This window comes from Ictidomys tridecemlineatus, chromosome 12 (genome assembly GCF_052094955.1).
Source record: "Ictidomys tridecemlineatus isolate mIctTri1 chromosome 12, mIctTri1.hap1, whole genome shotgun sequence".
NCBI classification, from domain to species: Eukaryota; Metazoa; Chordata; class Mammalia; order Rodentia; family Sciuridae; genus Ictidomys; species Ictidomys tridecemlineatus.
Window position 1 is genome coordinate 65,647,602 of NC_135488.1, and position 25,601 is coordinate 65,673,202.

At 35.6% G+C, this 25,601-nt stretch overlaps 1 protein-coding gene across 2 annotated transcripts in view; it reads right to left on the reverse strand.

Annotated features, from left to right (window-relative positions):
• Positions 1–19,540: 19,540 nt before the first annotated feature.
• The window catches only part of Aplf (aprataxin and PNKP like factor), a 95,118-nt gene continuing 89,057 nt past the window's right edge, over positions 19,541–25,601 (reverse strand). For both annotated transcript variants that reach the window (XM_040271101.2, XM_021724318.3), the window contains one exon: positions 19,541–20,004. In XM_040271101.2, coding sequence (XP_040127035.2) covers positions 19,814–20,004 — 191 coding nt within the window. In that variant the 3' untranslated portion in view covers positions 19,541–19,813. The remainder of the gene's footprint in view (positions 20,005–25,601) is intronic.

Consider the following 25,601-nt stretch of genomic DNA (forward strand, 5'->3'; position numbering starts at 1 on the left):
CAGTTTGTTGAGGAATGTGACATTTCCTGTTCCCTCAGGCCAGGCTTTTTGGCAAAGAAAGCATGTGGGAAGTCAGAACAAGGGCCTCATTTTATAGAATTATTCTCTTAACCTCATGTTTCCACCATCCTCATCTATTATGTCCCCTTTCAATTTTCCTAAATTTATTGACTTGTTTTGTGGCCTAATATATGGTCTATCATGAAGAATGTTCCACATGTACCTGATAATAATGTACATTTTACTCTTGTTGGGTGGATGTTCCATCTAGGTCTACTTAATCATCGATGGTATTTGTGTCCTTAGTTTGCTTATTGATTTTCTATCAGGTTGTTCTATTGATTATTGAAGGGGGTATAAGTAACCTCTCATTTTTATAGATCAGTTTCTCCCTTTAATTCTGTTAATGTTTGTTTTATTATTTAGTAGCATTCATGTTTAGTATATATACATGTATAATTATTAATATTCTTGATGAATTAATGTTTTAATCACTATGTAATATCATCCTTTGTCTCTTATAATAGTCCTTGACTTAATATCCATTTTGTCTGATATTAGTATAACCACTCTTATGCTCTTTTTGTTACTATTTGCATGGAATATCTTTTTTCTTTTTCTTTTTTTTTTAAAGTTAAGATCTGTTTAATCTTTTTTTTTTAGAGAGAGAGAGAGAGAGAGAATTTTAATATTTATTTTTTAGTTTTTCGGCAGATACAACATCATTGTTTGTATGTGGTGCTGAGGATCGAACCCGGGCCGCACGCATGCCAGGCGAGCACGCTACCACTTGAGCCACATCCCCAGCCCGGAATATCTTTTTTCAATCATTCACTTTTTTTAAAAAAAAATTTTTTTAGCTTTAAATGGAAACAGTATCTTTATTTATTCATTTATTTTTTACATGGTGCCGAGGAGCAAACCCCGTGCCTCACATGTGTGAGGTAAGCACTCAACCACTGACTCCCAGCCCCAGCCCTCATTCATTCACTTTTAATCTTTGTATGTCCTTGGATCTAAAGTGAATCTTGATTAGGAAGTAGTTTAATCTACTTACATTTAATGTAGCTATGGGTAGGGAAGAACTTATGTTGCCATTTTATTGTTTTCTATATGTCTTATGGCTTTCCGGTTCCTCAGAGTAGAATTTTTTGATGGAGTTGCTATTTGTAATTTGGTACCTTTATATCCTACACTGGAAAGAAATGAAATTGAGTAGACCTAAGACTTTACAACATCTAAAACTCTTTACTGAACATTTTTTAATGAGTCTATTTTGTAAAAATCCTTGGGAATACTCTGAATAGAGTTAAAAGACAGTACCTCTGAAAATATTTGTGTTGACCCATTGTTCCATATTAATGCTAAACAAAATAGACTTGGGAATAGTCTCCATTTAGCAGAATTTTCTCTAATCTTACTTAGTGGGTACCTCAGAATCTAAGGCAAAAGTATTTTCTCTACTAACAATGTTATGTTCTGCAGAGAAGAGAAAAATGAAGTCAAATAATTTCAAATTGATTACCTAAACAATGCAACTTTGAAGACTTCAGGTAATTTAATGAAAGAAATTAAAATAAGACCATACTGAAAAGCCAGATTCTTCAGTAAAATATTGATGTCACAGAATAAGAGACAGATATGGCTATGACATTGACTAAACTACAGGAATATGTACGTTGAATAAATATTGTACTTATGCAATTTTTGATACTTAAATAACTTATAACAAAATCTTAATTTAATTAATTGTATACTCATATGTTTAAGTTTCTAAAAAGAATTCATTTTCAAAAAATTATTTGAATAAATCAATTTTGTAGGTCAGTAAATGCAATAAAACTAATTCACTGGTTATTTTTAAAGCTGGGGAGGGAAGAATAGAAGTTCATTGGATTAGACAAAGGGGAATGAAGGGAAAGGGGGAGGGAATAGGAAAGACAGTAGAATAAACTGGACATGACTTTCCTATGTACATAAATGAATACACAACCAGTAAAACTCCACACCATACACAACCTCAAAAATGGGATCCTAATTAGAATAAGTTACATTCCATGTATGTATAATATGTCAAAATACACTCCACTGTCATGTGTATCCAAAAAGAACAAATAAAAAGTAAAAGCAAAAAAAAAATCACTGAATTCTAAAAAATAATTAGTATTCACTTTCAGAAATGTCCCAGTGTTGTGCTAATTTATGTAGTCACCCCTGGCTATACATCTTTGGCCATCCTGAACTTCTGAACACAGGCTTCTGAAGCCTGTAGGCTTTGTTTACAGATGCTGCCTCCAGTAGCCCCTGAGGTCTTTAAAGGCTGCATGCACCTAAGACCACTGGAGAAGTTCCAAGGTAGATATCAACCAGAAAGAAACAACCCAGCATGTTCTGCAACAACCAAACTGATCCTGATGAGGAGGGGAAATTTTCTCTTAGAAAACTAATTCTCTATGAAGTATTTGAGAAAGTATTTGGGGATTAAAAACAAAGGGCGGGGGCTGATCTGCAAAGAGCACATATCAGGACCATAGAGAGAACTTTGGATATATAAGAAATAACCACACAGTTACATGTGCCTACCCAGTACATGCTGGGCACATTATATTGCTCTTCCTTTCAACAATTGTAGGTGGAAGTAAACCCAAAGGTCACTGGGGTATGGTAGCTCAGTGCTGCTGCACTACAAGATCTTCGCCGGTAGAGGGCAGAGGAGAGTACCGAGGAAAGGAAAAGCATAAGATGAGGAAGGGTAAAATCATGGCTATGCTAGAAAAACTTAACTTGTTCTATCAACCAGCATAAACAAAGATCTTAACAGAATATGAAGAAAAAATTTAAGTGATCAAAATAAACAGGTTTTGGAGGCACACGAAAGCAGTAGTCTGCTAGAGCCCACATTAATTCAACCAAAACCAAATATGCCCTCTTTGGGGTGACGTGTGCGTGGTGAGACAAAGCTGGAGATTAATTATGAAATGGCTTCAACTATCAGCCATCCTCCAGAAGTCCACTCTGAAGTGGATTGCAGAAATAACACAGGTAATCAGATCCACGGGCTGCTGGGAATGATGCAAACACATTATTCTTCCCAAATTAAAATGCTCTATTCATGTCCAGAGCTCGAAAATTCGTTTCTCAGTAAAGGTCATGAAAAGCAAACAGTGCTTGAATTTGATTATTAAGCCAGCTGTCAGTCACTGCCAATGACAGAGACAGGAAGACATTTGAAGGCAGGAAGTCAACTGCAATTAGCAGCTTGGGATCCTTACATCTCTAATCAGGATCTCCTCTTTCAGAAACACTTCATTTATCAGCAAAAGAATAATGCCAATTTGGCATCTATTTTATTCCTTTATTGTGTCTTGGGCTTTTAAGTAGCAAATCTAGCAAACAAGACCTTAGATCACTAAGATAATGGATTTCAGTAGGACCAATAATTGTACTGATCTGTCATTATCTGTCTATATTCTAGTGGGGCCCTGAAGCAAAAAGCAAAGCATATGATAAGAATTGAACCTCATGGCATTTCATTTTATTTATATGTTTAGGCATGAGGGAGGCTGGTTCAGGCAGGAAGACTGATTCTATGTATGAACCCATCACTACTAATTATGGGTAGCTTCAAAAGTTAAAAGCAGTTTACAGGGAATGGTCAAGTTTGGCAGATTAGATGGGGCCACTTGAACTATTGCTACAGAGCAAATGAGAAAGAGGCCTAAGTCACCAACCATTTCTTCTTAGAACCACCACTTCTACTATTTTCTCTCTGTTGCTTTGGTAAACTCACTTAACATTTCTAATTTTTAATTTATCAATTGCAGAATGGAAATAGTGTACTCCAAAAGGGAATTACTAGTGATGAACTGAAGGTGGTGGTGATTTTGGGGTGGTTTTTATATTTGTTCTGCTTGTCTGTTTTCTCTGATGTGAAACTGTAAGCATATCATAATATTTCAGCATTCTTTGATACATCGTTGTTTCCTAAAGATTTACAAAGAACAAAAACCTTAAAAGAAAAGAAGAAAAAATTTAAATGATAAAAATTTAAACTGATAAATATTCTTCTGTATTTTTTGATGGCACTTGATACATGAGGGCATAACATCACTGACTCCAGTTACAGTCAACATCACTCCTCAGTAAAGGCGTCTTCTGGCAATAAAATTAAACGATAATAAATCTTTTACTACTTTCATCCAATAAATTATTTTTCAGTCATAATGATGAAACAAATCCTTTCTGAGGTTATATGTCTGACCAAGAGCTGCACAGAGAATTTCAGGGATGTGAGCCAACTTGTCATCAATTCGAGAAACTACATTACTTAAAGTGCATGATTAATTACAATTTTCAATGGTTTTTCATTTTTTTTCAGTACAATGATGAACACAGAGAAGAAATTACTTTATTATATTGAATCAGATAAAAATGATAGGACTTTAAAAATGGAAACTAAGACTCAAATGCATACTTAACACCCATAAAAGCCTAATTTTTCATTTTAGTATCTCCCTGTTATCTACATACCAGAATGTATAATACATAATCATTAATATGCATACAAGTTCTTCATTATTTCCTTTTGAAGTTTAACATTTATAATTTGGGTGCTATTAACGGTGATGATAGAAATGTTTAAATTTCTCCTATATTATGAATTGATCTGTCTGACAGCTGATATGGACTTGGATTTTGTTGGCTAGAGTCTCACTTTTTCCTTCTAGAGTATTCATTTCTCAGAAATCACAAGATGTAAATTCAATTCACTGGAACAAACACAGAGAATAAGCTATGTCTTTGTATGCAGCACTGAGCTAAGTACTATGTGAGAAAAAGAAAACACAGCCCCCACCCTCAAGAAAACTAGACTCTTAATGACACTTTCAGCATGACCGGTCCTTTCCCTCTGGGGACAGCACCCTCAACCAGAAATAAGGGAGCTTCACAGAGCTGTGAATGCCCCTGGTAATACTCCCTCTTCCTCTTCTACAGTACAATACAACCTCAGTTACCCACAGACCAATGGCAATTAGAGCTGACACCATCCATCAGGATTTATACTCTCGACCCTGTAGGCTTAGTCACCCCCAGAATCTAAGATTCTAGATTACTCATTTTTCACCTGGTGTCTTATATTTCTCTGTTGAACAGGTACACCACAAACCAACTAAGTTTCTCATTCCTTCCCACTCCTTCCCATCCCTGGTCTTCGTGCCTGATCCTCTTCCACTACATCTTCATACGGCCCTTGCCTTGTTTTACTCTGGTCTCTAATCAAATATCACTCCTCAGGGAGCCTTCTTTGACCACTCATCTTAAATAGTCACCCCCACTGGCCCCCTCCCCCCATTCTGCATCTCTCTCTTCCTCTGCTTTATCTTCATAGCATTTATTGCAACTAACATAGTCTCTGTTTTGTTGGCTTATTGTGCTACTCCGCTTTTGATTAGTGTAACAAATACCTGATTGATCAGCTGATGAGGAGAAAAGATGTATTGTGGCTCACAGATTTGAAGGTTCCAGTTCATGGTAGTGTGGCCCCATTGATTTTGAGCCCGTGGTTGGAGCGCAATGAGACACAAGCTGTTCACTTCATGGTGGCTAGGAAGCAAAAAGAGAGAGGAAGAGACTGGGACCCCACAGTCCCCTTTGAGGTCAAACCCTAATGACATAAAACCCTTCACCAGACCCCACTCCCACTAGGTTCTACCACCTCCCCATAGCACCACAGGCTGGGGACCAAGCCTTTAACACATGGCCTTTGGGGGACTCTCCAGATCCAAACTGTCATCCCCCTAAACTGTAACCTCCATCAAGGAAAGAGCATTGTCTTATTCATCTCTTCATCTTCAGTGCCAAGAATAATTTTGCCATAGTTCTAGCTACTCAACAAGTCTTTTTGGGAGGAGGAAGCAAGGTTATATAAGTTTTGGACAGACTATACAATAAATCCAATTTTAAAGATTCACAATAAAATTTTGCTTACGCTAGCCAATGATGTCTCAAAGTGAGAACTTGATTTACATTGACCATTTCTCAAATTTATTTCATCATTGAATTGCTTTTTTGAGCCTCACCTATAAGCCTCCTAAAGAATCAAAATCCATTTGGGAAACACTGCTGTTGACTATGGAAATCCACTGAGAATAGTTTGGGAGGGAAATGACAACTTCTGACCCCCAAGCAATCTGCTGCTCCCATCCCTCCCTCCCTCCTCCCCACCAATTTCCTAATTTCTTTTCTAGACCAGGCACAGAACCTCACTTTCAGTAGTCTGGACACTTAAGAGAAGAGAATCTCTACCTCCTGGTGGCCACCTAGGAGATTCTGTTACCCAAAGAACCTCATGGCCATATGTCACCCATGCTTGTCTCACACAGATGACAGGAACATCCATCTGGCCGTATCCAATCTTATCCCAGTCCATTCTCTTCTTTATTCTGTGCATTCCTGTGAATTACCTTGACCCTGGCTTCAGCTCTCTATCCTGCTTTTACATTTCCTTTGTCCTCTGTTTCCCACCTTATGTATTTCCGTAAGCTGCCTTGGGTCCTTAATGAAATGTGGCCAGATATGAATCTACAAAAGCCCACAAAGAGCTACAGGATGCATGTAGGCAGAGGAAGAGACTGGTTTGTATTTACATATTTGCCTATTTGCAAAGTTGTAGTCAGCAAAGATGAAGGTCACGAAGCATTGCACCATGAAATTAAATGCCATTTCCACAGGCATTTTATGGTAAATTGTACTTCACTGTTCTGTAGCCACTGTTGTGGCAAAGGTTTTGAGTTTGCTGTATTCTTACTGGAACTCTCAGCATGAGCTTAGTTTTGCCTGAATCATCTGGTTTCCAGTCCTCAATTTGTTCTTCCAGAGAGGGAGAGCAGATTCCCATAAGAATTGAGATCTTGGGGCTGGGGGTATAGCTCAGTGGTAGAGCACTGCTAACATGTGCCAGGTCTTGGGTTGGACCCCCAGCACTGCAAAAAAGTTAAAAAAAAAAAAAAAGAAGGATTGAATTCTTTCCTTGAACTTGTTTAAAGTTGGAAAGGATAAAAGAAGAAATATGAGTGTGAGACATTTGCCATTAATTATTTAAAAAGAAATATATCTTAACAAGGAGGAACTAGTGGTGTCTTTTCTAGCATCCATAGTTCGGAGGAGATTCCCAAGTTCAGTTCCAGGCATTATCAGGTTGTGGAAGGTGAAGAAATATGGTATGACAAGAGCTGGCACCTGATCAAAGAGAATATTGACCTTCTCTTCTATGGCTAATTTATCTCCACTGCTTGGAAACTTCATTTCTCCTTCTGAGCTGTTTGCTGTGAGAAAGCCCAAATTTGGTGTTCTGAGTCTGGGCTCAGTTCCCAAGAGGTTAGTTAATGCATTTATATATGTGGCAAGGCTGAAATACAGGAGTTGCCAGGCAGCAGAAAAACAACTGTCTGCCCTCCCACAAATACAACTTTAGATCCAGTTTAGAACCAACCAAGGCATGTCATGTTATAGAGCAAGTGCATACACTTGAGAGACAGCTCTGAGATGGCCAGGATTTTTGTCACAAATTGAGATTTTTTGCCTCAAATTGAGATTGGCACTTAAAGGGAAATCAGTAAGTAGCTATTGAATGAATGAATAAATGAATGAATACAGGAATTACAGAGTTCAGTACAACTTCATAGCATTAGTATTTAGTGCTCAACAATTCACAAAAGCACGGAGAACTTCCTGTACTGAAAATGAATGAATGAATTCAACAGGCTCAGGCTGATCTGTCCTCTTAACACCTAGAACTCCCAAATACCCAGTTCCTCTTTACCTACTTTGCTTACTTAACCTGAAACTTCCCTCCCAACTGATGTAGCTTAAAGCTATGTATAAATCTCTAATAATAAACATATAAGTTTTTGCAACGTGTTGCACACTGGGATCTGAAGAGCCAAGGAAACTTTCTTTTGAGAAACCCTGTACATATTGGAGCTCAGGGAGCACTGACAAAGCACCTGTATAACTGAGTAAACTATGAGACTCACTACTCAGCAAAGTACCAGAATGTCATGTTACAGCATTATGTCAGATGTTTAAACAGACAACACTAGAAATTAACTCTTCAGCAGTTCTACTTCAGTCTGCGTCCTCTATTACTAAGTTTTGGAGAAAGAACAGGAAAAGAAAGATCATTAACAATTTGTGACAAAAATTTTCTCAAATAATCATCATAGTATTGGTTATATAGCTTAATCATAATTTATGCTTCAATGTAATAATTATAAGTCCCCCTCCATTTGCTGAATACAACAGACATTCATTCCTAGCTAAGGAAAATAAGAAAAAAGAAAGGAAGCGTTCATCACCCAAGGAACTGAGTCAGCTCCAAAGACTCCACAATGGAGGTTCTAGAACCTGCTTTTCCACAGTCTGAAGTGTAAAGTGTTCTAGTTCTGACTCCTTGTTTCTCTCCTCACCCACTACAAATTCCCTGGAAAGAGCATTATTGGTTTGGCTGTAATCAGGGGCCAGTTGCTGGGACCAGAAAGGTCACATCATGTAGACATGTTGAGGTCCTCTCCTATGCATTGTTGTTCTCAGAGAGGCAGATTCAAGGAGTGGGGCAGCTTCCCTGAAGGGCTGGCTCTCCCAGGGAGGCTTCAAAATTTCTTTAAAACAAACCAACAGCAGCCATCATTGGCATGGTGATGTGTAGAGTACAGATGCAGGAAATTACATTAACTTTACATTCATTCTGATAGGACAAATAGATACTTCTGTTTTGTTAAAACAAAATTTCTTAGCGTGCTGATGATTTTTATCACCTTAGGGGGCAATAGTCAGCGTGCCAGTTTTTAAAAAAAAAAAAAAGTTTGGTAAAAATAAACTTACTTCTTTGGATTGGGAATGTTCACATAAATATTGACTGCTAATTCCAAATAATGGTTTATTTCATAGATCACTAAACCTGCCAAGTCAAGAAAGGACCATTTTTTAAAAATAAGGTGGCATGGTTAATATTTAGGCATGGGTATTACTAGCACCATCTTGGGATGTCAACCATTATTTAGAAATAACAAGTGCTGTATCTAAGAAGAAAACCAGACAGATTGATTGGGCAGCTATTAATGAGACCTACCAAGTAACATGATATTATCTCCTGTCAACGCTGTCAAAAGAAGGTAAATTTCTCCAGCATGTAACTGAGGGTGCTGAGCACACAGTTTGCTTGATTTCAGTTCTGGAATATCAGATTTCTGTTTTAAAGCTAAAGAGATGAATTCCAATGATATCCTTTCATTAAATTAGCATTAACGCAATTAGGGAATATTCCAGGTTCCCCACTTATGCACTGGGCAGGATGGGGTTGTATGGAGACATAATTAGCTCAAGTTCTTTGACCTGCATTTTCTTAGCCTCCTGGTTCTATACCTTTCCATGTTATAATATGTAGAATAGAAAACATGCTGGTATTCATCTGCTGACCTAAGGATTCAGACAAGAAAAGAATCCAAGCACTAAGGTACAGGAGAATCCAGGTCATTCATTGTTCACAGTGGACCTAGAACATCAGGAGATCCCAGAAGGTGAGACTCCTTTAGGGATAAAGGGTGAGAATTCATCACTAAGCTGGCTCCTATTTTACTTATAATATAAATCTCCCACCCAAAATTGCCTTACAGGGTTATATTGTTAAGTGCCTGGAATGTGGAGTATCCTGGGGAAGTTCTGCCATCAGATTTGGACTAGGACATTCACTGCTTAACACACATGACATGGAGCATGCCTTGAATCTATAAGATCTCTCATGATTTAACCAGTAAAATAGTTTTTGTTTTAATTTATGTTTTGATAAAATCCCATGGGCCAGCTTAGGAACATGACTCCTGGTCACCAAAAGAGTTTTGTTGATAGAAATGTTACTGTAGCATCAGAAATAATATAGGCTTCATTCTGAGACTGCATGCGGTCTCTCTCACTCCCAGACTCAGTTGGTATCCCCAGCAATATACATGTACATATATACACACATATGTATTATATATGAATACACACATCTTTCTAAGGCAAATGGCACTTGAATTCAGTGTTGTTATAAGATTCAATATATTAATATGTAGATTGAAGTTGATAGTCCATCCCTACAACCTTTCCCTCCTTATATCCACTCTCATTTTTAAGTACTGTAACAGCTCTCTATGTACCATCTTGGTCATTTTTCTACTCATAGGCAAATATACTTCATTTCTGCATAGAATCGCACTGGGCTTATTATTCAATGATGTCCTTAAAAAAAAAAACACCATTTCTTGGAGATATTTCTGTATTAGTACATAAGTCAACCTTTTTTTAAAACTTTCTTAGTTGTAAATAGACACAATACCTTTATTTTACTTATTTATTTTTATGTGGTGCTGAGGATCGAACCCAGTGCCCCACACGTGCTAGGCAAGAACTCTACCACTGAGTCACAACTCCAGCCTCTAATTTTTTTAATGGTGGCATAATATTCCATAGTATGGACACTATTTAATTTATAACCACTTCCCTATTGATAGATATTCAGGTTGTTTCTTTTTTGTCTTTTGTTTGCTTACTTGTTTTCCTTTTGTCTCTTGCTACAGATATAGAGCTGGATTTCCTGGTGTATTCTTTTATTTATTTGTTTGTTTGTTTATTTTTGGTACTGAGAATTTAATCCAGGGGTGTTTTAACACTATGCCATACCCCAAATCCTTTTTATTTTGAGTCAGAGTCTAAGTTGCTGAGGCTGGCCTCAAACATGGAATCCTCCTATCTCAGCCTTCTGAGTCCCTTGGATTGCAGGCATGCACCACAGTGCCCAGCCAATGTATTCACCTTTATGTTGAGATCCAAATGTTTCTGCAGGACAGTTTTCTAAAATAGGAACAGCTGAGTCAAGTACTTCAATGTTAATAGGTATGGCAAAATTGCCTTCCCGAAAGACCTGACCAATTAGTACTTCCTTGTTATCACTGAAAATTATAAATACTTTAGGTTTGAAAATCTGATGGTCAAGAACTATTTCATCATTTTAACTACTGGAAGGGCTGAATATGTTTTCATATACACATTGGCAAACTGTTGATATCATCTATCAGTCTCTTGTCCACTTTTCTTTTGCATCATTTGTAAGGTTTTTTTTAATATGTATATACTACCCGTGCGGCAAATATTTTCTCTCATTCTATTGCTTCAGAATTGAAACAAAGGTTTCCTAATTTTTATGACTGAAATATGTCTATTATTTTCTTTATAGATTTTAAAATATGATTTTTTCACTTAAAAGAGCTTTCCTCAACATTAAAGATTGTTTTACAATTCCTTCTAATATTTTTCTGCAGGTTTGTTTTTTAATCTACCTGAATTTTATTTTTCTGAGAATCTAAAGCCAAAAAGTCATCATTTTTCAAAATCTCCCTCTTGAGTTAAAATTGCATTTTTCTCATAAATCAACCCCCCCCACACACACACACACAAACAACACCCCTGGATCTGTTTTCAGAGATTCTATTCTGTTTTATTCATCCATTTGTCTTTCGTTGAACCAACACCTCTTTTTTAAAAAAGTGCATTTAGCTCTACTATTTAGATATAAACATTTGACAGGGTAGGCAAATCTTCCCATTGTTCTTGTTCAAAAATTATTAATTTGCCTAGCTTTTTTCCTTAAAAAGTGACTTTAGAATCAGAGTCTAAAACCATAAAAAAAATAAATCTATTTGAAATTTTGAGTGATACTGCAACTAAATGGATAGATTAACTTAGGGAAAATTTATATTTTTCAACACTGCATTTTCCTATCTAGAAATGTGTTCATCTTCATTTATGTCAGTCCTTCATGTGGGTTCACTTTCAATACTTTAATTGTTTAGGTCTTGCACAATTGTGTCAGGTTCATTACTAGGCATTTGGTTTTTTGTTGTTCTTCCAGATAAGGTGCTTATTTCTTATGTTTCTGACTAGTTACTGCTGGTGTACAGGGAAGGTGTCAAGTTTTGGTGATATTGTATTTAGCTACTTTCTTTAAAAAAAAAAAAACAAACCAAACTTGTTTTAATAACTTTTTAGGATTTTTGTTTGTTTGTTTTCTAAGTAGCAATGTTGCATAGAGTACATAAAATTATCATTTCTTTTCATTTCTATTTCCTAAGGAAGACTCCCCAGAACACAAAAAGTGGAGGTGATAGTGGACAATCTTGTTTCTCTTAGGAACGCTACCAAGGTTTCCCTATTAACTCAGACATTTGCTTAGATTCTGAAAACTAAAATGTATTCTTTCATCAAGGCAAATAAGTACTATTCCACTGCTAGCATACCACGAGCTTTCTTTTTATTTGTTTTTCAAAGGGAACAAAATTGAGTTATCAGTAACTTATCTGGCCTCTTGTGAGAGCATGCCATTTCTTTAATTTGCTAATGATGAACTGTGTTAGTAGATTTACTGATACTGAAGTAACTTTGCACTCTCAGCACAAATCCTTTTAGGTCAGGAGTCTAAAAGCTTTGCTGGAGTCAACTGAGAAATTATTTAGAATTTTTATACCTATGTTCATTCATACTGAGATTAAGTAAGTTTTTCAATGCTGTCTTCAGCTGAAGAATTGGGGAGTTGCTATGTTTTCCTACAACTATAGTAGTTCTAACAGGAGAGTTATTTATTGAGTAAAAGTTTGGTAGAATTCATTTGCAATACCTAGGATCTAGCACTATATTAGGAGTAGAACCTTTGAATACTTTCCATTTCCCTGTAGCTATAGATCTATTTAGATTTAAAAATCTTTTAAAGTAAATTTTAGTAAATTATATTTTTTAGTAAGTCATGTATTCATTAAGATTTATAAATTTACTGACATAAAGATGTACATATCCTTTTACAGAATTTTAAAACATCCATATTTGTAGTTTTAACCCTTTTCATTTCTAGTATTTGTCCCTTTTTTGTTAATAATTATTTGATTGAACATTTCAAAGACAACTCTATTTTTTGTCTTATTGATCAAGTCTACTGCTTTCTAATTTTAGTCTATTATCTCAAGATTTTATTAATGTAGAAATACCGAGATGCTCCAAGAAATCAAACACGTGCTCAGAAGTGGGTGCATAAGCAAGCTTTACTCCTATCAGAAGGGAGTGCTATCTAACCTGGCTAGTAAGCGCCCCTGAGCTGCAGTCCATCTGCTGTTATCCCTAGTGCAGTGGTCCCCATTGTCCTGAGTGGAGGAGCTGGGGTTACATCGACACGATTAGCTGATTTTTAAAACTGGGGTGATCACAGGGAAGGACTATGATTAAAATGGCTATAATGGGTTCCAATTAAAGCCAAATACTATATTCTGAAAATGGGCCACCTTTCTATTTCTCATGTTAATTCTTCTCTACTTTCCTTGGGTTTGTCACTTTTGTCCAGTATTTTGAGCAAAATGCTCAGTTCATTTATTTTTAATCTTCTTCTTACTTTTTAGTTAACGTAATGCTGCTCGTTTCTTATTCCTAAATAATTTACAATTTCAACCACATTTGTTCTTTTTCACAAGAATTGTTTTAATCTATTCAGAATGCTAGATTAAAATTTTCCATTGGTTAGATTCATTTTTCCTGTCCTTGGCAGTTCATTTCTAATTTCATTACACAATAGGAGGTATTCATTTGTGGGCTCCCCATGGCACAACGTCTGAGGAAGCTCTCTGATGGTGTAGTTGGCACCAGTGTGAGCTGCTAAACTTATACTTAATGAAATTCAGAATCTCAAAAATAATTATGATGGAGTGGTAGAAGTCTTGTACTAACAATTTTATGGTTTCAAAGAGTATTGGCTACTTTGTTGTTGTTTTTTTTTTTAATTGTTGATAAACTTTTATTTATTTATATGCGGTGCCGAGAATCCAACCCAGTGCCTCACATGCACCAGGCCAGCGTTCTACCACTGAGCCACAGCCTCAGCCCCAAGTATTGACTACTTCTATTCATGGCTTTCCATCTTTTATGCATCATGAAAAGTGAAAGTCTCAAAAACTAATCTCAAACTTTGGAATGATTAATTTTCTTTCTTTCTTTTTTTTTTTACTAATTTTATTTTATTTTTTTATTGGTTGTTCAAAACATTACATAGTTCTTGATATATCATATTTCACACTTTGATTCAAGTGGGTTATGAACTCCCATTTTTACCCCATATACAGATTGCAGAATCACATCAGTTACACTTCCATTGATTTACATATTGATATACTCATGTCTGTTGTATTCTGTTGCCTTTCCTATCCTCTACTATCCCCCCTCCCCTCCCCTCCCCTCCCCTCCCCTCTTCTCTCTCTACCCCCTCTACTGTAATTCATTTCTCCCCCTTGTATTATTTTTCCCTTTCCCCTCACTTCCTCTTGTATGTAATTTTGTATAACCCTGAGGGTCTCCTTCCATTTCCATGCAATTTCCCTTCTCTCTCCCTTTCCCTCCCACCTCTCATCCCTGTTTAATGTTAGTCTTCTTCTCATGCTCTTCTTCCCTACTCTGTTCTTAGTTACTCTCCTTATATCAAAGAAGACATTTGGCATTTGTTTTTTAGGGATTGGCTAGCTTCACTTAGCATAATCTGCTCTAATGCCATCCACTTCCCTCCAAATTCTATGATTTTGTCATTTTTTAATGCAGAGTAATACTCCATTGTGTATATATGCCACATTTTTTTTCCATTCGTCTATTGAAGGGCATCTAGGTTGCTTCCACAGTTTTGCTATTGTGAATTGTGCTGCTATGAACATCGATGTAGCAGTGTCCCTGTAGCATGCTCTTTTTAGGTCTTTAGGGAATAGACCCAGAAGGGGAATAGCTGGGTCAAATGGTGGTTCCGGAATGATTAATTTTCTTTCGAGATGCCTCCAAATGTGTTTTATTCTCATCATTTGGGCTGGACTGACTTGGTCATTGGATCCGTGAAAGTCGGCTCACACTACCTGCTCTCCAAAAGCTCTTCTTCGACAGCATCCCATCATCCAGTGTGGGGGTCTGTTATGGTTTGGATATGGGGTGCCTCCGATAGCTCACATGAGACAATGCAAGAAGGTTTGGAGGAGAAATGATTGGGTTATGGCTTTAACCTTATCAGCAAATTAATCGCTCATGGAATTAATAGATTGGTAATTGGAGACCGGTTAGGTGTGGCAAGAGGAAATGGTTCAATGGGGGTGAGACTATGGGGTATATATTTTGTATCTGGCAAGTGAAGTCTCTCTTTCTCTCTCTTTCTGATCTTTATGTGAGCTGCTTCCTTCTGCTACACTCTTACCTTGATGTCCTCCCTCACTTTGAGCCTCCAGGAATGGAGGCTGCTGTCTATGGATTGAGACCTCTGAAACCATGAGCTCCCAAATAAACTTTTCCTCCTCTAAAATTGATCTGGTGGGGTCTGTTAGTCACAGCAGCAAAAAGGCTAACTAAAATAGGGTCTATTCAATACTAACACTAGTGCCCTATCCTGAACCAGTAAGTTTATTTTATTTTATTTTTTTTTTAACCAGTAAGTTTATGATGAAGGCCAGTATTTATCTTTATAAAGAGTTTCACAGGGCCTTCCAATGAACAGCAAAGCTGAGAATCACTGTTATAATACTTTTAGTTAAATTAAATAATGTTAACAGAAGTACAAATATCCATTCCTTCATATTCACAGCTTTCTGAGTTTGCCTCTATACAAATTCCTTCTTCCTGCCCATAAAACATGTTTGGATTCTCACTACAATGACAATGCACTCCAAAACAAACCTCTGCTGCTTTCATTGATATCTGAACTTCTCTGGAGTTATTGCCAACAATACCTTTTTATTCTTACCATTTCATCCTGAAAACTCTGCACTGCCCATGATACAATATTCTTTTTGTCATGATTCTGAATGTTCAAGTAATCATATATCCATTTAAAAAATATTTATTTAACACCAATTATGTTCAAGACACTATTCTTGGCATTAGGGATTAGCAGTAAAAGAAATGAACAAAAATCTATTTGTTTACAATCTAAAGAAGGAAGAAAGAAAAATAAACATAGACAAATTACACAGAACATTAAGAAATGAATGTAATGGGAAAAACAAAGATAGGTTAGGGGACTAGAAATGTTGCGGGTAGGGAAAGCTGAAATGTTAAATGGGGTGGCCCAGGTGGCCATTAGATATTTGGACAAATTCTTAAAGGAGATGACTAAATATCCTATTACCCCAAATAAATTGCAAGCATATTGAATTGCCAGTACCTAAGACAGGGTCTAGAACACAAGGGTACAACTGTGGTTGACTATGATAATAATATTTTGTGTACATAGGATGGCAAATAATAACATCAGTAACAATTATTTCTTTTCTTTCCATGTGCTTTACAGAGGTATAGCTTTGTAGGTTAGTTTTGCAGACTGGTAGAAGGCATCAATGAGGGAGTATAAAGAGACTACACACACACCATTATAGACGCCTAGCCAACAAGGACAACTTATTGGGAATAAGGTGACCTCACAGAGCAGGGATGGATATAGCAGGACAGTGTGCAACTTCGCCCTCCATAGGGAATATCAGTGACACTGAACTTTGCACATATTAATTGCAAGAAAGTCACTATCCCTCTATTCTCAATTTGACATCACCATTCTGGAAAAATCATACTTACAATCCATCTGCTTTAATTACAATGAGTCTTTACAACCACTAGGATCAATAAGGCTTTACAACCACTAGGTATCAATAAGGCTGTTCTCAACCTGGGAAAAAGCAGAGTTAATACCCAAGTATTCCCCCTGAATCTTCATGTCTCTAAAAATAATAAATAAAACAAACAAGAAGAGAATATTTTCATGTCTCCAGTTTCCCAAGATACTAGGAAACCCTCCTCTCAAAAGATTAACCAAAAACATTTGTTTTAGAATTAAGCATAGAGATAAGAAATGTATTAAGTCATCATTTCTACTATGATGAAGAAAGCTGGGATATAATTTAAATTCCATGGACACACCATTATAGGGAGAACTGGTTCTTATCTGCAGTTTAAAACAGCAATTAATTAAGGAATGAAGTTTTTGTTAATGTTGCTGTTGAAACCACTGACAGCCTAATGTCAGCAATTTTCCTCTCTATTCTAGAAATCACAGATTTTAAACACTGCCTAATTAAAAGTGGCAAATATTCATTACATTGTAATTAATTGTTTTACACACACACACACACACACACACACACACACACACACATGCATATACAAAAATAAAGTGTCCTTAGGATGATTTTTAAAGCTGCATCAAACTATCTTAAAAAGCAACTATCACCCAGTGTGGTGGCACAAGTTTGTAATCCCAGTAGCTTGGGAGGCTGAAGTAGGATGATTCAAACTTTGAGGCCAGCCTCAACAATTTAATGAGACCCTGTCTCAAAATTAAAAAAAAAAAAAAAAGAGCTGAGGATGTGACCCAGTAACCCTGGGTTCAATTCCCAGTTAACAAACCAAACCAAACTAAACCAACAAAAAAAGCAACTAGGAGGAACTATTATATTACCCTACTATATCAAGAATATCTTTTGACTTTAAATGCTTTTTTATTTTTAAAAGACTGAGGGGGTGTGGGATTATTAATGATGGTGGAATGTGATGATCATTATTATCCAAAGTACAGGTATGTAGACACGAATTGGTGTGAATATACTAAGTATACAACCAGAGACATGAAAAATTGTGTTCTATATGTGTAATAAGAATTGTAATGCATTCCACTGTCATATATAAATAAAACAAAATGTAAAAAAAAAAGATTGATGTTACTCTTTGCATTATTTTTAAATACTAGGGTTACTGAGATATATAATACTCCATAACATTCACCCATTGAAAGTGTATAATTCATTAGTTTTTAGTATATTTGTAGAGTTGTGTGATTATCACCTCTATCTAATTTTAGAACATTTTTATCACTCAAAAAGAAACCTTAGGCCCATTAGCAATCTTTCTCTCCTTCCCACTGTCCAGGTCCTTAGCACCCGTTACTCTCTCTCTCTCTATGAATTTGCCTATTTTGGACATTTCATATAAATGAGTTTATATAATATGTGGCCTTTTGGGTCTAGTTTCTTACTTAACATAATATTTTCAAGGTTTTTCCATGCTGTAGCATGTATCAGTATGCCATTCCTTCTTAGGGCCAAATAATATTCTACTGCACAGAAATACCACATTTGTTTATCAATTCATCAGATGATGGACATTTTGGTATTGCTTCTTTTTACATATTAAGAATAATGCTCCTATGGACATTGTGTGTAGTTCTTATATGGACATGCTTTCAATCTTTGGGTATATACTGAGGAGTAAATTAAAGAACCCCTTAAGGATTTAGTCAGTGCCAGGATAAGAATAATGTCAAAGATTTTATTCATGTTTGTCAAGCCCCCAAGACTAAAGAGATATTAGCAGAGGGAAAAAAAAGTTCCCAAATAATAATAGAATAATATGTAATAGTCTAGAGAAATATCTTATCCTTGCTGTGGTTTAAGTGAATTTTAATACTGAGCAATTACTTGGAGAGAGATTTGAAAATAAATCTGTTTAGCTCTTTTAAGACAAATCTTGAAGTTCCTTTAGAGTAGATAACACTAGTGTTTCATATGGATGCTTTTGGTTTAGTAATTTATGATTTCAATAATATGCCTTCTGCCCTGGGTACACACATCCAACTGTTGTTAAAAATTCTACATTTTATTTTAAAAATTCTGAGTCACTTAAAATGAAGAGTATTTCTGGGTAAAAAGTAGTTTTAAAATATAAATAGAGATATACTTCATCAAACTGAAGTATAAGAGGTGCCTTGTTTGATATAAGAAGCCAGAAACTTAAACACTGGCAAACAACATGCTACTTTCATCTGAGCTCTGAGCTCAAAAGAACTAATATCATTTAAGAAATTTATGGTTAAAAGAATGTGAAAATGGGGTTGGGGTTGTGGCTCAGCAGTACAGCACTCACCTAGCATGTGTGAGGCCCTAGGTTAGATCCTCAGCACCACAAAAAATAAATAAATAAAGATATAAAAAATAACTATTAAAAAAAGAATATGAAAATATCCATATTCTTAATGCAAAGGCAGAACCATGAGAGTTAACATAATCAGTTAGGACTTTAGTTTGAAAATCTGTCAAAATTCAGACCTGCAGTAAATTACAACTGTGTGACACAAAATAACATACATTCCCTGCAAAGTGAACATTTTTCTTCTATAGCTTAGATGAATCTATTTCAGTATCCAGTTGGTAATAATTTTACCAAGTTACAAAAGATACAACTACTAAATGAAATCACAAAGCTCACATCTAGAGTACTAGAAAAATAGTAGCCATTATGTGATGGCTTTGCTTGGTTTTGCTTGAAGAATCACTTCAATACAATGAAAGACACATGCTTTCTCAACCATCCAGTAATTTGCCTGGTTATTCTTGCATAATAATCTACAAAGACGGTGACTAAAAAGAAAAAAAAAAGAAAGAAAAAAAGAGAAGAGTTTTGTACAACCAAGGCTTTTACTTTTTATTATCAATATACAAAGTACAGGGAAAATTTGATTCCTCTTTAACCTCTATCTGCTTTCTACTAGTAAGTGCTTAAGTAAGGCAACAAAATAAATTCCACCTACTACCTTAATGGCTGACATTTCAATATTTTACTTGCAAAAAGTCAATAGCAAAAGTTGTAGCTATCAAAAGAAAGAAAATAATGATCACTCTAGTACCACCTTAGTTCCTGAAATTGAGCCCTATATTATTGCAGAAAAGAGTTATTTTTTTCTTTTCATAAACTTTTTTGCTTCCTTCAAAAGCTCTTCCACATCTTCCTTCTCTTGGTCTTCCTTCTCTGGTTCCCAGTCAGAATCTTCATCTGTTGGCTCATATTCTTCTTCTTCATCATCTATAAAGCTGTCATTCAGGTCAGACTCATTGGGTTGTCCAACATCATCATTATCTTCATCTAAAACAGAGTATTGATATATAACACATCAATTGCCATTCAACCTGGGATTAGAGATAAAATATTTTTCTGCTTCTATTTTATTAATACATAGCTAACCACTACACATTTTAAGAAAGCACATTAAAATGACCATTTTTTATTTATTTTTCTAACTTTTCCTATTTTGAGGTTCCTGGAACTAAAATGGCCATGAGTCAAAATAATGGTTCCTTAAAAAACCATGATTATAGTCATGCAATCCTACCTTCCCAGTTACTCACTGCCCCTTCCTGGGATCCTCATCCTCCACTGACTTCCCTATTCTCCACTGACCTGGCCAAAGAAACATGAGTGGAAACAGAAGCTTTAGGAGTTCTTCTGTGGTTCTGTCATTGTCATTTTTCCATCTGCCACATGAATGCCATACCCCTAATCAGGGCTAATCCTTTACTCTGAATTCCAGGATGAGAACACACATGGGACAGAGACACAGCCAACTTGCAGCTGCACCATGAAGGACAAATACACCTATTTTTTTTTATGTGTGTGTGTGATACACCGAAATTTGGGAGTGTTTGTTATCAGAGCAAACACAGCAAAATCTGATTTGACACATCAGGGCTATAATGAAATGAGAAGATACAAGTTAGGTATATTGCAAAGTTAATTTTATAGATCTAAAATATTCTTAGAGTTCATGTTTTAATAAAGGCTAGGATTGCTATGGTAACAGCCACTAAAATTTTCAGATTTCTAAATAATATTACAATACTAGAAAATTCTTGTCTCCAGATTCATTTATCCCTTATCCAACTCTTTATATTCTTTCGATAGTGAGCAGCAGAGTTGGTTGAGAGCAGGGTAGTGGCAGACTCTAGGATAATGTGGAACATCCAAGAAACAACTAGGAAGATTTCATCTGGAAATCTCAGTGTAGAGGACAATCCCTGATGAACAGCAAACATATAGGTTAAAAATACTAAAGTTTGCTGGATAACTCAGAAAAGTCCTGTCATATTTGAATTCTCTTCAGATTGTTCCAATGTGTCTTCACCTTCACTCTGAGATCTTGGATTCCAGACTGCTATAGAAGAAGATCTCCTGTCAGACTCCCCAACTTATATATGGATGAAGAATTTTTGTTTTCTGTCTCCTTCTCTACCCTGAAAGACTACTGAAAGGAGAGTTAATTTTCTGGGATTACCTAGTGCTTTCAAGGGAAAAGTGGCTTCAGGCTTACTTACTTCTCTAAATTCTTGACTTCCCTTTACTTTTTGCCTGATAATTCCTTACTTTTTAAAATAATGCCATGATGCTTTAAATTAAACAGTATTTTAAAAATATTAATGTCTATGCTTTTGTATATGTTTTGGTCTTCCTAAAATATTTGCATGCAATATGGATTTAAAACTTAATTTGATAGGGAAATGAGATTAATTGCAAAACAATAATATATCTATCTTTCAACTCTGATAGCCCATTGAGTTTACATTTTTCTTAATATCACTACTCATTCCAGAGAAGATCTGGGATAGCTTATATCAATAACAATAATAACATAATAATAAAATGCAAATAAAAGAAATAAAGAACATAAAAAACAGTATACAAAAAGCCAACCTCAATATTTAACATTGTTATACATCGAGCATCAAATTTCTCTCCAAATTTCTTTGCAGCCAAAGCTAAAAAGGCTACATGATAACTTGTTCTGTTCTTACTAGCATAATATATTATACTATATGACATATCAGTTATTTAAGGAAAATCTTATGGTATATTTGTACATACAAACTCTTCCTGGCATAATATACTATATGACATCATTTACTTAAGGAAAATCTTATATTTGTACATATAAATACTTCCTGGTAAATATATTGAGAGAATATTTTATGTCTAGCTAATCTCACTCCTTCATTTTTAAAAGTGATAACATACACTGAAGAAATACTTGGGACTCCAAGGTAGTTGGAAGTTGGGGAATAAAGTGATGAGGAAAGAACACTAATCTATGTGCTTGTCCAATTTCCTCTGAGAAGTACCTATCTATATAACTTTTTTTAGTAGGATGGAAATGTACTTATCACATAGTAATGTGCTAATGATATCCCAGTAAGATGTTTCCCTTCAGGTTCTGAAACTACCTTAGAGGATTTAAAAAAAAATCAATATAAGCCTAAAACAAATTTTAAGTTATCCTTTTATCTTGCTGGCTACTCCTTCTCAGTCTCTTTTGCTGGCTCTTCCTAGAGTGCCCATGTTTCAGGTTGGGATCTCTTCTTTAACCTACTACTTAGATGACTCCATCTAGTCTTAGGTCCTAAGTCCGTAAATTTTTCTGACTATATGTTATGTTCAACTGGATAGATAATTAACAGACACTTGGAACATAACAGTTGCACAACCCAATTCTTGAGTCACCACACCCAAATCTGGTCACTGTCTTATCAGTGTTGCATACATGACTCCTCTAACCCTTCTACCTTCCAGCTCAAGTCATCTTGAATATACTCATCACTGAAAACGCAGCTCCAGTATGTCAAGAGAGCATGTTGGCTCTACCTTTGAAGTATATCCACTGTATAGTAACAACCTGTTTCAAATACTGTTATTTTCTTCCTGAATGCAATATCCTCCTAACTGGCTTTCTGGCTTCCATTCTAGTTTATTTTCCACAGGGAAGCCAGAAAACTTTCCAACAGCTTTGTGTATCACTCTGAATAAAGTCTGAAGTTCCGACTTGTAGATTTTGGTTTCTAAGACACTACATAACTGGCTAGCTCACTACTGACTTTTCTAATCTCATTTCATGCCATTCTTCATAGTTTACTCTCTTTGTTACATTTTCATCTATTCTTTGCTGTTCCTAGAAGAGTCCAAACATGATCATCACTAGGGCTTTGAAACTTGCTATTCCCATTTCCTGGCAAACTTCACATAATTACCTGCCTTGCTCCTTCTTTCAGGACTTTGCTTAATGTCAAAATATCAGAGTCTGCTTCTTTTATCATCTGGTCTGAAATAGTATCACCACGTTTCTTTGCTATTCACTCTCTTTACACAGATTTATTTTTTCTTCTTAGCAGTTATCACTGTTGGGAAAACATATAATGGCAGCTACACCCCAAAAACCCCAACATGGCGCCTAAGGGGCTTCTCTTCCTGCCTCTCCCTTTCCCGCCAGCACCAATATTCAAATCCTGCTGGCGGGGAAACCTTATCCCCAATAAGAATTAACTTCTTGGATTCTGGAACTGAAGAACTTACCAATAAACAGGTGACCCGTCATTTACCTAAGCCCTGCCACCTCTCCTTAGATCTATATAAGCCCACAGCCTTTTGTAATAAAGTGGAACCTCTCCCGTGTGATGTCTTTCATTCGTAGTGCGGTGTCTTTCAATCACCATGTAATATCATGCAATTGTTTATATGTACACTGTCCACTTTGTAAAATTCTACAGGGGCAGGCTTTTGTTTCTGTTGAATCCTCAGATTCTATAATGCCACTTAACATGTATTTATTGAAAATGTGAATGGATAAATGAACTATTTGCAAACCAACTACTTAACATTATTAGTTCTACAGAATTCTTCTTACTTTTAAATCACTAGCCTGCCTGTCAATATAATGAATTATGGAAGAGACTGGCTAAATGAGTTGATTTTAAGCCTCAATGAACATTGAAAATCTTCAGCAATTTATTAAGCAGACTCATTTGTTGAAGCAGTGAGGCTTATTAATCAGAAAAATTTCATTTATTTACTCAAAATTTATTTTTATCTATCATTTACACTTTTTTTTTATGTCTATACATTCATGTTACTTTAAGAGGAACTCCAGAATATTAACAAACCATTACTCATGGAACTCACTGTGGCTGGTAGTCAAATTTCATTTACTGTATTTTAGAAGAACAGGTACTTGCACCAGAAAAGGCAAAGTCATAACATAAGGGCAAAGGCTGTTCTGTAATTCAGCAATACGCCCTTTATTAGTGGTATCATACAGATAATACTTAGCATGGTTTTAAATGATGACATGTGATTTTCTATGTGGAGATAATCAATGGATTTTAGTAGCAGACTCATTCAAAAATTTAAGATATTATACAATGCAAATGCCATTCAGATGGGAAGGTTTATTATATTTGTTTCTTTGTTTTGGTAATCTTTGACGATATTTTCAGAGAAATGTCAGTTTCTGTCCTTAGGAAATACACTGATTCAATGAACTTGTTGATCTAAATAATTATATGATTTCCTGAATAAAAGGAACCATTTCAGGAAGCAGCTCAGAAATAATATGACTAGCACCTAACCACGAGTAAAACATCTGCCTTTAACATAAAAATGAATGTTTTTATGCAAAAGGAGTATAGAAAACACTGAAAGCAGGGGGGAAAAAAACCCACAACCTCTGTGAATACATTCTCCAACTGCGCAAGCTGAAACATAGAGCATGGAATGTAGGCATCTGAATTTAAAGTGATGGAACTAGTAAAGTTTCCATAAAACAGATCAAAGAAAGCTTCTTAGTTAGAGAACAAGACAGCTGAGTCTTGAGGAGTCACATCATAGAAGAATCCTGAACTACCACACCAGTATTACATAGAGATGTAATACAGTATTACACAGTATTACATTGTTGTTCATGAAAAACTTATGTAAGCACAAAAATAAAAACAGGAGACCCGTTTAATTTTTTAAAATCAATAACAATATAACTTTTTGTAGTTTTGTTTTTATAGTCATTATTTCCAGTAGATGTACACAAAATTAAACAGCATAATGTACTTTTGAAAAAATTAACAGCCTACAGCATTTTCTTGTAGCACACTTTGTTTATTTGAAATATAATTGTTGAGTATATCAGAAAAATCAGAAGTGAGCTTGTTTCTTCCAAAGCAAGTGAGCCTGGAAGAAATGTGTTCCTTTTATTTGTTATTCTTGCTTTTTATCTAGTAGGCTTATAGGTTTCTTTATTGTTATTCTTATTTGATTGCCCATCCTCTTACCCAACAAAAATGTCTTAAAAATATGATGGTTTGTGGGCTGGGTTTGGGGTGCAGTGGTTGAGCACTTCCCTAGAATGTGTGAGGATTCTCAACACCACATATAAATAAATAAAACAAAGGTCCACTGATAACTAAAAAAATATTTTCTAAAAAATACCATGGCTTGACAAATAACCTAATCAGTAAATGGAGGAAAGAACTGAAGAGACACTTCTCAAAAGAAGACATACAAATGGCCAACAAATATATGAAAAAAGAATTCAATATCTCTAGCAATCAGGAAAATGCAAATCAAAACTATATTGAGATTTCATCTTACTTCAGTCAGAATAGTAATAATCATGAATACAAATATAATAAATGCTGGTGAGGATGTGAGAGAGAAGGTACACTCATATATTACTTAGAATGCAAATCAGTATAATCACTCTGGAAAGCAGTATGGAGAGTCCTTTAAAAAATGAAAAAAATAGGAATGGAAACTACCATATGATCCTGCTATCCCACTTCTTACTACTTATCCAAAAGAACTGATATCTGCATACTATAGGAGTATAGCCACATCAGTATTTATAGAAGTATTTATAGTAGCAGAAT